General features: G+C 39.8%; 1 protein-coding gene across 2 annotated transcripts in view; it reads left to right on the top strand.

The window, feature by feature from the left end:
* The window catches only part of LOC101846243 (vacuolar protein sorting-associated protein 28 homolog), a 29,226-nt gene extending 11,195 nt beyond the window's left edge, over window positions 1–18,031 (top strand). Inside the window, exons 2-9 of one of the 2 annotated variants that reach the window (XM_005106689.3) lie at window positions 1,787–1,815; window positions 2,679–2,716; window positions 3,148–3,237; window positions 4,029–4,131; window positions 11,696–11,806; window positions 13,628–13,681; window positions 15,569–15,660; window positions 16,910–18,031. In XM_005106689.3, the coding sequence (XP_005106746.1) occupies window positions 1,787–1,815; window positions 2,679–2,716; window positions 3,148–3,237; window positions 4,029–4,131; window positions 11,696–11,806; window positions 13,628–13,681; window positions 15,569–15,660; window positions 16,910–17,030 (638 nt within the window). In that variant the 3' untranslated portion in view covers window positions 17,031–18,031. The remainder of the gene's footprint in view (window positions 1–1,786; window positions 1,816–2,678; window positions 2,717–3,147; window positions 3,238–4,028; window positions 4,132–11,695; window positions 11,807–13,627; window positions 13,682–15,568; window positions 15,661–16,909) is intronic. The other variant, XM_035971977.1, reaches the window with a different exon arrangement.
* The last annotated feature ends 498 nt before the right edge of the window (window positions 18,032–18,529 follow it).

Here is an 18,529-nt window from a genome sequence, read left to right as displayed (position 1 = left end):
GGAGAGAGAGAGAGAGAGAGAGAGAGAGAGAGAGAGAGAGAGAGAGAGAGAGAGAGAGAGAGAGAGAGAAGGGGGAGGAGTAGATCTTGCGAGAACTTCCGGGCAATCGGGCAAAACAAAATGGCGACCCATGTAGTTCGACTCGATTCGAAAAGTGAAATAGCCATAGCATCTTTGTAGACGATCGAATTAGCTTACTTTTGTGCTATAACGTCATTTTTTTTCTTTGTTTTTGTCAATTTGATCATCCACACCGATAGAAAGTATTCCGAAATTAGGAAAAACAGGTCTTGTTTCACACCGGCTGAGAATAGCCAACGCTGGCAACAGCCAACGCTGACAAGTCTCACCCGGGGTGAGATGTCGATCGCAGTGTTTTTATTCTCACTCCGGGTGAGGGTAGCCACTTCCTTACTTAAATGATTAGGTGATTAAACATGATCTCTTATTGACAATATAAAAGTCAATTTAAGCTTCATTTCGTTAGAACATGTGTATAGTATAGTATAAGGTTTTACGGCGCTCGCAACTGCTAAGGTCATATGAGCGCTTAGAACATGTGTTAGTTTTGCAAACTTCTTAGACTTTGTGTTAAACAACACTTTTAACAAAACGAATCCTTACAAGCCTAGGCTTGGCCTTTTTAATCTCGAAGGTTTAAAAGTAGAAGTAGAAGAGTCTACTACTAGAGTCTAGAGTCTAGTCCATTAACATTTATTTAATCTCTTGAATGTACTGGATAACAGAAATCTGCAACCTGTCACTAGATTACAACTCTAGATCTAGATCGAGATTCGAGATTTGAGTAAAGGCAGAGTCCAGGTAAAAACTTCAACAAATTCTCGTGGTGATGAGTAAATAGAGATCAAAACAATCTCAATAATAATATATCGCACGACTATCACGGCACATCACTTCACCTATACATGTTCCGGTAACTACCTATAAATAGATGGAAGTTTGACCCGTGTCAAAGGTTGGGATGAGGCTGACGATTCGGGATGTGGCTGCGGGTTGACGAAAGGGAAAAGCGCATAGGCGCGAACCCACTACATGTATAAATACGTTTCTTTCATTTCGCACAATTTTGCCAAGCCTGATTTTTTAATGATAAGTTTGGAGTGACCATATCTCTTAACATAGATGAACTATTTATTGTGTCAGATGATGTAGAATTAATTTATTTAGCTCTAAATTGGTATGCTGCGTGAGTGGGCAGTGCCAAGGCTATAACACGGTGATTGCGTCATTACATTTTCTAGTATTAACACAGATCTAAACTCCATGAAGAATTTGGAAAATCCACTAAGTGTCAGGGGGAAATGCCAGTTTTCTATTTTTTGAAGAAGTTGTTGTGAGCACTAATTTAAATGCACGAAAGTGTTGTGACTTTACTTTTTTATAGTACTTAGTATTACTCACGCGAAAGAAAAAGCGTGAAGACTCAAAAGACAAGATTCTTTACACTATCAAAACGTTGTTCTTTTTTTAGGGGGTGGGGTGGTGGCCAGCATATAGATCTGTTATTATCAAGCGTGCATTACACACAGCAGATAACATATATTTTCTACGCTTAGGACGTACCTGACCCTAAAGGGAAATGATACTTATTGATTTGTTATTACCACAATGTTCGTTGTTCCCGTTTATAATTTTGGAGGTTTCCATAGAGGTTTCACAACTCTTTTATTCATTCACATAATATATTTATCAATTGATATCATTATACAGAGTGTAATTAAAAATAAAAGCATGAAATTTTAAATTATAATTTTTCTGTTTCCAGGCCCAAGTAATAATGCTGAGCTTTATGAGGTACAGTTTCTTTTTTTTTTCATGTTGTTATAATCTATATGATTTACACCTCTTTTTTCTTGTCATCACCTGCAACAAATCATTTGAAACTAGCTCATAGTCTGGCAAGTGAGTGTACCACAAGCAATAATCACCCCATGTCTCTGTCAACTTAAAAAGGTACCCTTTCCCTTCTGCCCAGGGATTTTATTGTTGTAAAGTTTTCTGGGCACGGAAACTTTGCCTTCACAAGAGCAAAGACTGGTACATTGTTATAATCTATAATGAAAGTCAGACCTCATTTCTTTGCTTGTTATAATGCTTATAATTATTTTACTCTTCTACTTTGGAAGGTTTTAGTAAATGCTCGTTCCAAATGAGGGGCCTTTTTTATCTTTTTAAAATTTCTTTGGAAATATTTATGTAGCCTTAAGTCGTTTGCGATTTTGAAAAGAAAATTGTTTTTAAGTTTGTTTAAGTCTAAAGCTTTTAAACTTGTAAAAATGCACCTCTTCCATAGAAAAGAAAAAAAATATGGTTCGTTTTTCTTTCTTTTTTTTTACGCATAAGGATTGAGATTATATTTTGCTGGTAATCAAGAAACAAGTAATTCTTTAAAATTAGCTTTTTACTGACATTTGTTTTATTTAATATATGTGATAATAGACATATTATAATTACTGGTGTTCCTTTTCCTAGATTTAAAATCCCAGTCTTTTAATTTCAGGGATGAGGGCAGTATTCAGATAGTCGTATTTTTAGAAAACATGAATATATACCTGTGCTGTACTTATGTTACACAGTTCAGAATAGTCTAGGTTGAAATGACAGTGAATTTTTCAACTGTACTGAAAGTGATTAAGGCACCCGGTTATATTTTTCAGGAGGTTAAATTGTACAGAACTGCAAGAGAGAGAGAAAAGTAAGTATGTTGCAAGCAATTCAAGTTTAATTATAATAAATTCCTAAAGTTTCATACATTCCGTAAAAAACACATGTCTTCTTGCCCATTCATGAGGGTTCTATTCAACTGGCATCATTTTTGCTGAACCAATTGCAAGTTAGATTTTCAGTTCAAAAGTACAATTCCTGGTTGAAAGTGTGACCCAACAACTAAAGTAATAGTACTAAGAGATCAGGTCATATTGTGTAGCCAGTCATGTACATGCACAGACAGTTGCTCATGTGCCGGATCTTTTTTTATTCAGGGTATCAAAATGTTCTCAGGCTGCTTCAGAAAACAGCTGGTATTTTTTAGTGATTTATCCTTTTTTTTCAGTTTCAAGTGTAACAGTTTCTTTAAAATTTTAGCCTATATCTTCTCAATGAAAGTTCCCTTTATTGACGTCACAGGTACGACAACATGGCAGACCTGTATGCAGTCATCAATACACTACAGGGCCTTGAAAAAGCCAACATTAGAGACGACGTCTTACCAAAAGAGTAGGTAAATTCGGATGCTCCGAGTTTGGTTATAAATTGCATCTTATTTCTCTATTTTATTTAAACAATGATAGCTTGACACATGCTCAAAATTAAGTTAATTCTAAAGGCTTACCTCTGTGGCTGCTTTTCCGTACTCAGAAAAGTCTGACAAATGCATCCTGTCTGGATTAATTAGATTTTTTAGAGATCAGCTGCTCGGACAGTGGACAAAAAATTGTTTTCTTTGTCAAAAGTACAGTACTGGTGAATTTGATGTAATTGTCCGTCGTGTGCTTAAAAAAACCAACACGTGTGTGATTGCCACAACAGGAAGATCTTTTGATGAATATACATCTTTCTACTTAGATGGAGTCTTAAGAAAAAGGATCAAAATAGCCTGCCTCTTAATTTGTATATTTTTTGTTGAATATTTACAGTCAATCTTTATTGTTTACAATTTATTTATCGACAAAACAATGATAATCATATGTATGGATTAACCGGCTATTCTGACGGTGCTTGCCAATTATTCGTGCTACTTGTAAGAGTGTGGGTTGATTGCAAGTTTAAAATTTTGATTTTGTAAAGAACTAGGATGGATCATGAATATTTTGACAAGTGTGTAATCATTGTTCTTATTAACACAGTATGCAGGTTTTCTTGTAAGTCTATAGCTATACTAGTAAGCTAGGGTTAGGTAAGGTGTACAGGTCTAAAGACATTAGAAGAGTTTTCACAGCCACTCCAGTTTCATCTTTATAAAATGATGTTGCGTTTCATCGCTGTTTTCCTTCACTGCTCTCTGTCAGGTATACAGCCACCTGTTCAAAATTACTCGTGCAGTACAAGGCAGCTTTTAAACAAGTACAGAGTGATTTCCCTACTCTGGAGGATTTCATGAAAAAGTACAGAGTAAGTGAACTCATCCTGGAACACTATGGATTCTGCCTTTGATTTAACCCTATCCGTACGCCTGGGCGCCCCTGCAGGTGGGGAAAGGGGGGGGGGGGCATGGTTTTTTCTATGGGGGAGCAAAGAATACACCTGCCGTGATACTGGGGTCGTAAAAGGCGACTAAAGGTGCAAAGGTCTGGTCGCCCGAAAAGTGCCAGTTTGCGGAGGGCCAACTACCCGACCCAGTAAAAAACAATCAGTTACAGAAAAACGGACAAACACGGCTTTTTTCGATCTTGAGAGACGGAGGAGCTTCTGCATCTGCAGGAACAATGAAAGACAGGGGACAAAGCCGAAAGGACACTCTTCAGACCCGAAACCTTCTCTGTCGAACAAGTCTCTCCGGATTGCGTCGTGGAATGTTGGCACCTTGTATGCAGCAGGAATGAGTTCTCAAGTAGTACAAGAGATGAAAAGATACAGGCTGAACAAACTAGGAGTCAGCGGAACACACTGGATACAGCCTGGACAGAAGCAGCTCAGCTCGGGGGAACAAGTACATGCATTGTGTTCTGGGAGGGAAGACAGGCACCATGCGGAAGGAGTGGGAATCATTTTGAGTAAGTAAGCACAGGAGTCACTTGGAGGATGGGTACCGCACGGGGAGAGGATCACCATGGCTTCATTCTCTACAAGGAGCAAGAGTATCAACTCGAATATAGTCCATATCTACACCTCAACAAATGATGCTTCGGATGAAGACAAGGATGCCTTTTACAGCCAGCTCCAGGGTGTCATCGACAAACTACCAAGGAAGGATGCCAACATCGAAATGGGAGATGCCAATGCCAATATTGGTCAGGACAACGTGGGGTATGAAGGAATTATGAGACAACATGGCTTTGGACAAATGAATGAGAACGGTGAGTGATTCACAAATATATGAGCTTTCAACAGTTTCGTCATTGGAGGCTCTGTTTTTCCTCACAAGAGGATTCACAGGGCTACATGGGTTTCGCCAGATGGCGTGACGGAGAACCAGATAGATCATTTTTGTATCTCTCGTAGGTTCAGGCGTTCACTGGAAAATGTCAAAGTACAGAGAGGGGGCAAATGTTGGATCAGATCATCATATGCTGTTTGTTGGCAAAACTCAAGCTTCGACTAAAAAAGCACGGAACCTACGCTGGAATCAAAAGAACGAAGTTCCAAGTAAGTATTTTGGACGAGCACAATATACTCTGGCTGATCTTGGTGGAGAGGACACGGAGGTGGATACACACTGGACCAAGGTCAAAGAAGTCTTTACATCAACATGTCAAGAAATGGGAGCACAAGGAGTGGATTAGCCAACACTCATTGGATTTAGGGGGGCTACACACCCAAAGTAAAAATTCGGCTCAAAATCATGGAATTTGAGTTGTAGGCATTTTTTGCTTCTTCAGCCTTTCCTACAACTATTTCATCGCATAAGAACCCCCCACAAGACCGTATTGTTTTCCCATACCGGGCATGTTTGTAACCGCCATTTCCTCATAAAGTCAGTATTTTATTTTTCTTTATCGGCTGTTTTCTCAAAACGCGACTTTTCTCTATACTTTTTTGAAAAACTCCACCATTCTTCGTCCTATCTTCATGAAATTTTCACAGAAAGACGAAAAGAAGTAATACTAAAAATTTGTTATTTGAATTTTTGATATATGGAATACATTTTTGTTGGTGGTGTCTGGAGTGTGGATTTTCAAGGATTTTCCGCAAATTTGAATGTTACCTCAGGAAAAAAATCATTAAAAATTTTCTAATTCGTTAAGGTTTTAGATTTAATGTTTGTAAACACGCATGCAAAAAATCAATCAATTTCCATGAGCGACAAGTGCGGTATTCATTACGTAAGACATGTCAACAAAATCCAATATGGCCGCTGTATCCATGGAAACGACATTTTTTTCGTAAAGTTGATTGAGGATTTTAAGACCCCTTACTCTGATTGTTATATGTGTGAAATTTGGTAAAATTCGGTCCAGTATTAAGCGAGATAGCCTTCAGGTGTAGCCCCCCCCCCCCCCCCCTTAACTAGGATAAGAAGACAACAGAAGGCAGAAGCGAATGCAAGTAGAACAAGATGATCAAGAGCTGATGCATTGGAGTGTAGAGGACAACAGCTAAGGATGTCAAGAAGTCACTAAGAAAAGACAAGGAGAAATTCACGAACAGGCTGGCAGAGAAGGCAGAAGGAGAAGCAGTAGGAGGGCACATGCGAATCCTTTACCAGACCACAAAGACTCTTGCTGGAAAATACGGGAAACCCGAAGTACCAGCAGGTACCAGTAAAGGCTCAAGAGGGGAAAACCATTTTTGGAAAGGAAGTTCAGTTGAAACGATGGGTAGAGCATTTCAACAGTCTCCTGAACAGACCACCACCTGCCAAACATCCTGCCAGCAAGAAATGAGTTACCCTAACATCTGCGTTTGTTGCCATTTTTTTGGTCAAAAAGTTGCCAGAAGTTGCCACAAAAATGGCAAAAGTTGCCATAAAAGTTGCCATTAATTTTCAAGCTTTCATCTCTCTTTAACGACGTATATAGCAGTTTGTATATAGGTAACTTAATCTAAGGCACCACAATTTCCTGTGAAGAATCCAGAATATCATTTATAGCCACACAGAGTGTAAAACGTGACAAATAAAGGTTTCACAACAGAATCAAATCAAAATTAGAACAGCACATACACAACCACAGAAATTAACAAATAACTGCGTGTGTATATATATAAAGGTAGGAACAACATCAAATTAAATGACATTACGCTATATAAAAACCAAAAATAGTAAAACAACACATCAGAACAATAACAATTTTACAAAATTAACATACCAACAAATTAAAACACAAAAAAAGAAGAAAAAATAAAAGAGAAACAGCAATAGAAATAGTATTAATGTACTTATATTCTTCAAGTATAAAATAACAAATCAACGTGGTGTCAACAAGTGAGAAAGAGACAAAGTGAAGCTGAAGTGAAAATAAACTTTCTTTCTAAAAGTAAAGAGGTTCGGTTTCTTTTCCTTTTTAAAAAAAATATTTCTATTCCCCAGCAGTGTTTTTTTTTTTTTTAATTTTTAAATGCAAAAATCGCGACCGCGATATGCCAAAAACCCGCGATTCGGCCGCGACAAACGCAGATGCTAGGTTACCAATCTGCTGTGGTGCTCCTTCAAAACAGCCTTTAAGAAGCTGAACAAAGGTAAAGCGGCCGGTCCTGATCAGGTTCCACCCGAAGCCCTAAAAGCAGATGCCAATGTGACGGTAGACCTCCTCTTCCCACTGGAATGAGAGCAAGTTCCCAAAGGATTGGAAAGAAGGACACCTCGTGAAGCTTCCAAAAAAGGGGGGATCTCAGCAACTGCAGCAACAACAGAGGGATCACTCTTCTCTCAATACCAAGTAATGTCTTCAGCAGAGTTATTCTGGAGAGAATCAAGACAGCAACGGGATGAACAGGCTGGTTTCCAGAAAAATCGCTCAACCACCGACCAGATTGCCACGCCGAGGATTATTGTGGAACAGTCCCTGGAGTGGAACTCCCAACTGATCGTCAACTTCCTTGACTATGAGAAGGCATTTGACAGTGTAGATCGAGCAACACTATGGAAGATAATGAGACACCACGGAATCCCACAGAAGTTGGTGAACCTCATCAAGAGCGTGTTCGAAGGGACAAGTTGCAGGGTTGTCCCTGAGGACCAGTTCACTGACAGCTTTGATGTTAAGACTGGTGTGAGACAGGGATGTTTACTATCACCGTTCCTCTTCATATTGGCAGTCGACTGGCTGAAGAAGGGAACCACCAGAGGACACAGAAATGGTATACAGTGGACACCATAGACACAGTTGAACGATCTGGATATTGCAGACTTGGCGCTTCTGTCGCACACTCAGAAACGGGTACAAGCAAAGACTTCAGTTTCAAACAGCCTATCGAAGTCTGTTGGATTGAGGATCCACCCCGGAAAGTCAAAGGTTTTAAGGACATATGCACAACGAAACGAGCAGGTCACAATAGAAAGAAATGCACTAGAAGACGTTGAATCCTTCTGCTCTCTTGGAAGTATAATTGACAGAGAGGGAGGAACAGATGCTGAAATAAAGTCCCACATTGGAAAAGCACAGACTGCTTTCATAATCTTTGGATAGGATTTGAAAGACCAGAGATATCTCACTTCGAACAAAGCTGAGCATTTTCAATTCAAATGTGAAATCATTCCTGTTGTATGAATGTAAGTGAGACATGGAATGCATCACAGACTTGCATAAAGAGGATCCAGGTTTTTTTTAACTAGTGTCTAAGAAAGTTACTGAGGATCAGATGGACAGACAGGACAACGAGGAAGTGTTAAGGAAAACAAGACAGATCCCAGTCAGAGATGAGGTATGAAAAAGGCAGTGACGATGGATTGGACACATTCTCAGGAAGTCAGGCATCTGCATAACAAAGAAAGTTTTGGGATTGGAATCCACAGAGCAAGAGGTCAGGGGGAAGACCGCGTGGAACATGGGGAAGAAGCACAAAAACCGATGTACAGAAAAGTGGGAAGACATGAAATAACATCAAGAGGCTAGCCCAGGATAGAGAAAAGTGGAAAATGTTTGTCCGTGGCCTATACTCTGGTGCAGGGTGAGAAAGGCAATGATGTTGATGTACGCGTGGGGTCATTTTGTACCCCAGGGGTTGTATTCTTCACATTTTAGAATATTTCTAGTTCAAAGATCTCTTTGAAAGTTTCAGTATTTCTCAAAAAATCATTTTGATAGACTGCTAAGCAAAGCGTACTGATCGGATTAACGAGTCAATTTCCTCTTTGGAAAATGGGGGCACAGAGTTCCCAACGTCGTATGGATACGATAGTTAAACTCGACGTACGGATAGGGTTAAGCGGTAGGTAGCAATAGACATGACTGCTCTTCATTGTATAAGCAACTTTCCCAATACGAGCCAAGAAAAAAGTGGATTTTCCCCATTTTTCGTTCTTTTTTAAACGGGGTTACTTTCCCAACCTTTTATATTATTGTGGCTTCTCCGTGTAATGGAATGTTTTGGTTATTTTTGTTTTAGTAAAGTTTTACGGCACTCTCAACTGCATAAGGTCATATGAGCGCCAAGGGGTGGATGTCAACAGAGAAGCCCAAACGGGGAATCGGGCTAACTCTACTCACCTCCCTAGCTCCAACAGCACAAAGTTTGCTTCAAATATCAAGGCACCCCGGAAATAGCAGTTTACAAGAGAGTGTGACAAACATACAAAAGAAGTAGAGTAAAAAGAAGATAGTAAGGATGGGGAAAGAAAAAGTAGCAGTTCCCCCTATGTTGTTCCGGCACAGTATGAGCATGACATTGTTAATCAGCCCGTTTACAATTTTACTGTGCATTGGAACATGTTAATACCCCCCCTTTGGGAATGGCCTAAAAACAACTTCAGTCTGTAGCCCTGCCCTGGTGGGGGTGTTGGAATGAAGGCAGAGGGCACTTTCAACTTAACCATTAACCACTTGTGTAAGTTGTACCAGTGTTGCCTCTCAGTAGAGCTGGAGTCTGCTCGATTAATCGAAGGCTTGCGTGCAGCGAACAGCTTGCGCCAGAGGCTTGCGAGCAGGCTTCTGCTTTGCTTTGCCTCCCTCTCGCTAACGGGGGGAACTTCCGGTGAGTTGTGACTCGCGGACAGTCTTGGTGTACTGTGTCGTTATCGCGAACTCTCGTGGCTGTGGGCTTAGTACATATTACGTAGTACATATTACAGAAAATTCTGGTTATTTGCGTTGAGAGGCTCGCACCAAAAGTGCAAGGTGGGTTTTTTTTCCATAGTCTGGTTGTAAAAAAGAAAAAGCTCTGTTCAATGCACTTAAAATTAATAATGGACCGGCTATTCTTACGATGCAAAGGCCGGTATTTTTTTATATGCACGGGCCAAGCGCTTTGTCGTTGCACGCAAAAGACCTCAGTTCGATTCCCTTATGGGGATAATTTTTTTTACTGAGAACCCCCGTCTTTCTGCTGGGGCGTTGTTCCCTCTCAGCCCAGGTTGACCCTGACATTGGGTTGAAGTAGGCCTAGCCCGTCTGCTAAAAGTTCTGTATTCTGTAATTGAGAGTGTAAAACATCTACAAAATACGATACAAAAGCCAATCCCAACGACCCCCGGAGTTTTCCATTCGAAGGTAATCTAAGTCTACTAATTACTACCAGAAACCTGCTAGGTTTCTGTTACTACAATACCATGCTTCCTCTCACTTCATCCACTCGCTCAGCTGATCAACGGCGGGAAGTTAAAAATAGCTTCGGCTCTCTACGCCTTGCACCAAAACATGCACAGCCTCTCCATTCCTCCACGGTTAGGAGTTCACACTGCGAGCGGTCTTCCTGCTCGCTTCTGCAGCAAGTGGCTTGCCAGGTTGGGACCCAAAGCAAGTCATGGGAGTCAAAGCAAATCATGGGGCACAGGAGACTTGCCGGGCTGCGAGCAAGTCATGGGGCACAAAGCAAGTCATGGGACTCAAAGCAAGTCATGGGACTTGCTGTGCTGCGAGCGAGACTTGAGACTTGACGGCCGTCCGCTGATCGCAAGCCTTCGATTTATCGAGCAGACTCCAGCTCTACCGCGCAGTGACACTGTGAGCGGGCTCTCTCTCTCTCTCTCTCTCTCTCTCTCTCTCTCTCTCTCTCTCTCTCTCTTTCTCTCTCTCTCTCTCTCTCTCTCTCTCTCTCTCTCTCTCTCTCTCTCTCTCTCCCCCCCAATCTCTCTTTTTCTGACGTAAGTGGCTTCGCGGATTGCAAGCAGGGTGGGGAAGATGAGGGGGTCTGACACGAGTGGCTTCGCGGATTGCTAGTTGGTGTGGACTTGAAGCTTAGGCTTAGAAGCAATAATATAAGCTATAAATAGTTCTATTTATAACCTCTTTGGGCTAGACTCAACTTATCATGCTGGTGATTTTATTTAATGATTTGACCTGGTGATTTGAGGCTTGTGACTTGAACTAGGGGCTTGCGAGCACGAGAGGGTTTGCTATCGGGGTACAGATCTACCTCTCAGTCACCCAAAGTTACCACAGTGAACTAACAAAAAGTAACATCACATGGGGCTGGGAATAAAGATTTCATTCCGAACACTGTGACAGTGGACCGAAGTGGTGGGATACTCGTCGTACATAATTTGCTCTCTGTTTGAATAAAAATCTGGCTATAGCTGCAGTGAATCTACGCGTTTTATACAAGAACAAGTCATTGTGTTACTCTTATTAGCTGATCTAGGCTGCAACACCAAGTGTTCTTTAGACTCACCATTTTTTTATGAATTTACTACGTGTATCCAGATGGGTTAGATACGTGTGTTTGGAAGATGCTCAGATCCTTCACTTATTTATCAATGTGGATCAGTACAAATATTTTTGATTACTTTTATTTAAAATACTATTTGAGAAATAACTTCATATACTTCCATTCTTGCAGGAAAAAGTTATACACCCTCACTCTCTTTTGGTGGGACAAGAAGGAACATGTGCTAATAGTTGACCGTTTTCTCATTTTATAGCTGGACTGCCCTGCTGCCCTTGAAAGAATTAAAGAGGGGCGACCGATTTCTGTGCCCAGACTCTTCGAGGGTGAGGAAAACCCAAGCAAGTGCATTGCAGACATTGTCTCTGTGAGTGCTTTTATCACAGTGATGTACATGTATTATGTTGTACAATGCTATCATTTCTTCTACCGTAGGTGTCCTTTAGGCGTTCAGGTAGATTCTTTTACCCGTCGTATGTCAGTCTTGTGGTCAATTTGTTCATCGTAGGACTGGTGGATGTGAGGTGAATGCAGTTTATATTTAGACATATGGCTCGTTTTAACCCACCTTTCAGTCCTTTCAGGGCCAATGTGTATTGTAGACTATGCACCCACCATTAAAACCAACTACAATGGCTAAAGATGATTACTTTGATGGTCTGTCAGCTTTTTGTTTTCTGTGTATCAAAAGTAAAAAAGAAAGAGAAGCATCTAGGTGAAAAACTGGCTGTGGAAAATATATTTGTTTATAGGCTACACTTACCGATACATGTACCAGTATTCATGAAAAACTGAACCTAGCCTTCCCAAAAGATTTCAGCTTTTAAAGAATGAACCAGTGCACAAACTTTCATCTATTGGTGCAACCCCATGGTTGAAAAACAATCAACAATAAATAGGGAGGCAATCAATGCTAATCAGAGACAGACGGCGACGCTTCACTTCGTGTTTCCACTGAATCCTCTTTTTTTGTGCTTGAACGAATTGAACGAATCGGTCTTTAAAAAAAATAAAATTACTCAGCTCATAATACGCAGGCATTTCAGGCATTACATAGTCGGTTTCTATCTTTGACGCCCCCATCCTGGGAATCCTAAACATATAAATATAAACGTTAACTAATTTATTTTTTTAATTTGGACTTAAAATTTGAAATTGCCTATAGAAACTTTAAAGGAATAGCAGATCTAGCACAACGCCCATTATTTTATTATAACAAGTTCGGCCTGCAGGCAAATCTGGTGTCCCTGGATCATGACTCAAGGCTGGTGGGTGCCATAGGACTTTTGGGAGGCTTCTTATTTACATCCTCAAGTCTACCTGATATGCCTTAGGTCTGTTATTGTTCGGTTTGTGGATATAGTTTGAGAGAGAGAGAGAGAGAGAGAGAGAGAGAGAGAGAGAGAGAGAGAGAGAGAGAGAGTGTGTGATAGTGAGATAGTGTTTGCGAAAATGATAGTGAGAAAGAGAGAGGGAGAGAGAGAGAGAGAGAGAGAGAGAGAGAGAGAGAGAGAGAGAGAGAGAGAGTGCAAAGAAAAACATGCTATGGAGGGTCTTTGTTTTATTTTTGTCCTCTAGCTGGTAACTAAAAAGTGACTACAGGCACTGATTAAAGGAATGTACTGTTTTAATTCTGATGTTACATAATAATAGTACAACAGCCATAATGTAATGTACATTATACCACATCCATCTCACACACCAACCACCCACCCCCTCCAAGGTATTGTTCCAATGTTTGATTTGTTTCTTTTTTTTTCACAACACTTGATTTTTTAAAATCCAAATTTAGGGCACAACGATAATATTATTATATCTCACATAGTCACTGAATCACAGCTCAAGACCTTTTTGATGTTCTGATTTCTCTTCTGTATCGGATGACTTAGATGGTCTGCTGTGTCCCCTTAACAGACCAACAGCACATTATGACTACAGTGGAATCCCCATAAACAGAACACAGTTAATACGAAAAGACTAGTAAATCAAAAGAAAATGAAACCCCAATTTTTGTCTTCTATCTGAGCAGCATGCGTTCTCGCAGATTTCTGTTAAAGCGGACTCCATTCATGTGTAAGACTAGGATGTAAAACAAGACTTCAATCTAATTGTTTTTACATTGCAGTGACCGGTTCTTGGCGCGGTCAGTTTGGTGTTATTTTTTTCTTTCTTGTTCTTTACTTTGCAGCTTTTCATCACTGTCATGGACAAACTCAGATTAGAAATCAGAGCAATGGATGAGGTGAGTGTCAAAGATACTTGAACGATGTTTAAACATAATAGTTCTTTTCAGAGTTCTTAATCTAGAAACAGCTAGAGGTTGCAGGGCACCACTGCGTGGTAGTTCCTACTTCTTCATTTTCCCTCTGATGTTTCTGTCTGTCTGTTTTACTTTTTCCCAGCACTAGATAGCCATTATTGTGTTGATATGCTATATCTAACTACTCTTTACTCAAACTCAAACAAACCAAACATAATCTAGAAACTTGCACTCTTTGCTCTTTGACTCCATACCATACAGTGAGCTCAAGAGGTTGACTCCCTTGGTCTCTGAGCAGTCAAACAAGTGTTGTTGGAAAGTCGTCACTAATTGCCCTCACATCCATGATACATGTGGAACTCGGATTCAACGAGCTCGGATTCAACGAGAACTCGGATTCAACAAGATGAGATAGATTCCCCGTTTTATTCTTCTATAAAATCAATGAAAATAACCCGGATTCAACGAGCACTTAAACCAGCGAGCTCGGATTAAACGAGGTCGCTTCCAGGGTGAACAGCCCCTGCAGACGTGGCTTCGCTCATTTTTCTCCCAGAACGAACTTTATCTATTCCCGGAAACCATCCATCGTGAACCATTATTCACTTCGCCGATTGCATGCGACCAATCAGCGGCCTTCTTTCATACTGTGGAACTCGGATTCAACGAGCTTAGATTCAACAAGAACCCGGATTCAACAAGAGGAGATAGATCCCCTGGGGTTTTTTTCCTTCTTTAAAATCAATAAAAATAACCCGGATTCAACGAGCACTTAAACCAGCGAGCTCGGATTAAACGAGGTCGCTTCCAGGGTGAACAGCCCCCCCAAACGAGGCTTCGCTCATTTTTCTCCCAGACCGAACTTTATCTATTCCCGTAAACCATCCATCGTGAACTATTATTCGCTTAGCCGATTGCATTCGACTAATGAGCGGCCTTTTTTCATACCAACACATGCGTTGTTGGCACGCACACGTGTCTACTCTGGCGTGTGTTGGGGTCGGATGGGCGGCCTGCACACGTGTGGCTGTGTGTGCGTGTCGGGGAGGGGAGAGGGGAGGGGCACTAGCGGTCCGGGCGTGGAACGTCCCTGATACAAACGCGTCATAGTCTTTTTCCCCCTCGGCAACTGATCATTGTTTCAATGATAAGCTAGTCTTGACGTAGAACTACGTAATGAATTGTGCGCTGGTCTATGGAATCAAAAGTTGCCGTATACTAGGTTCTACACAGCAACACACCTTTTGGTAAACAATCAAGATGACACAGGCGTGTGCATTTGAACGAATCGGTCTTTAAAAAAAATAAAATTACTCAGCTCATAATACGCAGGCATTTCAGGCATTACTTGCGACTTCTCTTTATACATTACTCGCTCAGTGCCTTTAATTATCTACACAAAACCTCGTGTTTGCTATAACAAACACTCGGATTCAACGAGATTTTAGGTCAGGCCCGGCGACCTCGTTGAATCCGAGTTCCACTGTATAACACTCTGTGCAACTGATTTCCGAAAAATTGTCCCAAGAATGCGACCAAAAAATATATATTTAATTTAAATAACGAGTGAAGACGCAAAAGCCAGCAGACAGTATTTTTATACAATACGTATACATATCTAATTTACAATTTACATTCCAATTGAAGGCCAGGCCCGACGACTTTGTTGGATCCGAGTTCCACTGTATACGTGTGTCTGGTGCACAGCTGGGAAAGGTAGTCATAACTTTTAACCATTAGCTATGGTTTAGTTATTTGGTTTGTACTGTTGTTGTTTTTTTAGGGTGGCAGTTTTCTTTTTACTTTTTTAGTGGCACAACTTTATCAACCCTGTAGATCTAGTGAATGCTTTGAAATGGGACATTTCAGATTCATCCAGATTTGAGAGAGCTGGCTGAAACAATGACAAGACTAAGTCTTCTACCTCCAGATTTTGAAGGCAAACACGCTGTAAAAAAATGGTAAAAAAATTATTTCGATTGTTAGTAAATCCCCCCCCCCCCCCCCCCCCCCCCCTTTAAATTTCTTCATATGTTTCTATTTTCTTTAATTACCGTACTACTGAAAGATATCATGGCCATAACTAAAGGTGGTATCTAATTATCTGTCAAAGTTACAATTTTATCAAATTAAAACTTAAATCAATACATTCAACACTGATATAAGGGATAGTCAACACGATTTTTTGCCCTTCGCGTTTTAAAGCCTTGTTTATTCATTACTTTACTTTTAATTTTCACCTGAAAACAAAGCGATTCTTTTTTTAGTTCCACCATTGATGATTGTATGCTAGTGAATGAAATTGAATGCATCAGTAAATTAATTTTGCAGATAGGCCTACATGTACCATTGAATGAGTGAGTGGACTGTCATTGTGGTCAACATACTTGGTATCTTAATCTGACCGTGAAGCTTCTCACCTTCAAGGTTTTGTAGCTCATCGTTCTCTTCTGTGATAAGAAGAAGGAAAAAGAAAGAATGGTGTGCATGTTCAAAGAACGTAAACACGGTTTATGAGGAATTCAACTGGAAAGACCATTTTTGACGAAGCTCATTTTGTAGCTGCTGATCTATTTGAGATGGGATCATAGGCGGCTATGATCTTCCCATCTTGCGTGCTCCACTCCACTTCGACAAAACATGTTATTAGCCTACAGCAAGTCAGATTGATGGAAATATCATAGCCAGTTGCCTTGTGGCTGTGATATATCGGTTCGGCGCTTCGCTTTTGTACATGTACGTAGGAGGTCCAAATTCGATTTCCAAGTGGGGAGGAATTTTGCTTGGAGTATCCAGGTCTTTTATGCTTGGATATTGTATCTCTCTAAGCCCGTGTTGGCCTTAATAACAGAGTCAGAAGTCCGCCACATAAATGATGTAAATTACACCTAAGCCTATTTTAAAAAGGAGGAAATAGCTTATCGTTCTCTATCCTTTTCTGATCACCTTCCGGGAAGCTTTTAAAATTGTAAAGTGAGATAAATTAAGCTTTCAGACCAAGACTTAATGGAAATTTAATCGATATCTTTAAAATGTATGTTTTGATTGTAATTAAACAATCTCAGGAGCTTCTGATTCTGTACAGGACTGAAGTTTCCTGTTTAGTTCATAATTCATATTTTGTGGTGGTACCTGTAACTATATTTTGTTAAATACTCAATGTCAATTTGTCATAAGGCAAAGCTTAAGTCATTTCAACATTTACTTTAGGTTGGACACATTGGGGGACATGCAAGCTTCAGAAGAACTGGACGACGGGCAAGTAAGACAGATGCTGTTTGATCTTGAATCTGCCTACAACAGTTTTAATAGAATTCTTCACGACCATTAAAAATGTAATCGTGTTCATAAAAATGACTAGATAAGATTTCTGTTTGCATTTTTTAATAGGGAAGGTGGGAATTAGAATCTGAGCCTGGTTTGAAAGTTCTGCAAATACAGTAATGGTAAGCTACCACCTCAGAGTATTCAGGTATAAGGGCTGTTTTGATTTGTGTGGTAAGATCAAGTTGGCAGCCCTGATGCAATTAGGTTTAGAAAGTTGCAAGCTAAGTGAATCAAGTAGATAGAAAGGCTATAGGGACAGGCTAAGAAAAAAAATTGACACAGAAAAAAAAGAGAGAGAAAGGGTTATTTAAATTTATGTGTTGGTGTTTGCTTGAAAAATTGTGTATGTGATATTTAAGTAACTGGTTTGTGTTTAATGACCAAAGATATTGCTTTGTTTGAATAAGAGAGAAAAGTTCGTACATGTATGTGTGTTTGAGTATGATTTTCACACAAGTAATTATGTTGATTGAAAATGTTTAGGAACCTGTTAAGTCCTCTAGAAAATAGGAAAATTGTCCTTTCGTTTTTTTAGTTGTTTTATGTCTTTCCTTTCGAAGGAATCATTTCATATTATAGTATTATTCATAAATGGGTATTCGAAGACCAAAAAAATTCAAGCTGTGCACTGGTAAAATAATTCTAATGATGACGTCAGTTTTTTCTCTTTTCATAAATTGTTTGCAGTCTCTAAGTATAAGTGTAGTAAATTTGACACCAAAAAATGTAAGTATACTTTTGGTGGGGTACTTGTTTATACCGGAACCTCCCGAAAACAACCAAAACTTCCCGAAACCACCCAAAATTTCCCGTAACCATCCGAAACCTCTTCAAAATTTCTATGATATGATGTTATTTGCTTTGCTATCTATGGATAGATAGTGGATAAAATATCTGGGGATAAAATATAGATCTGTAATACAATATTATCGTATTTGGATACTTCTTTTTTTAGTAAGTGTTTTACTGCACTTGCAACACGATAGGGTCAAATAAGCATCAAACACAAAAAAGAGGGAGGGGAGATATGGACGATAGATGTTTGATATGAAAGAAGGAGCAAACCACACCAGAGCACCCACCAACCACCCACTTGGATACTTCTTGATCCTGAATAAATTATTTAAACTAAAAAAACACACAATACAATAGCATTATAAGAGACAATATTTCACCTGGTTTGACTCGTTTGTTTTTATTTCAAACCTTTTTTATTTGGCATGGGGAAAAGTACGTATCTGAAAATTGTCTTGGAGAATTTTTGGTACATGTATATGCTTTAGTTTTCATTCTACGGCAATTAAAAAATCGGCTTATTGCATAACTGAAAAAAGGGAAAAAATCACTTTCTGACGCCATTTATCAAAAGGTACAAGTTCAATCAAAAATTCCCCAAGACAGTTTCTAGAACTAGGTGCCGTTAACATTCTGTGAAAGTTACATTAAAATCGAATAAAATACAGTAAGAAAATGGGATAAAGTGTGTGAAAATAGCATTTTAAG

The sequence above is a fragment of the Aplysia californica genome, unplaced genomic scaffold (genome assembly GCF_000002075.1).
Source record: "Aplysia californica isolate F4 #8 unplaced genomic scaffold, AplCal3.0 scaffold00550, whole genome shotgun sequence".
In the NCBI taxonomy this organism is placed as follows: Eukaryota; Metazoa; Mollusca; class Gastropoda; order Aplysiida; family Aplysiidae; genus Aplysia; species Aplysia californica.
This window is presented reverse-complemented; position numbering and strand designations above follow the sequence as displayed.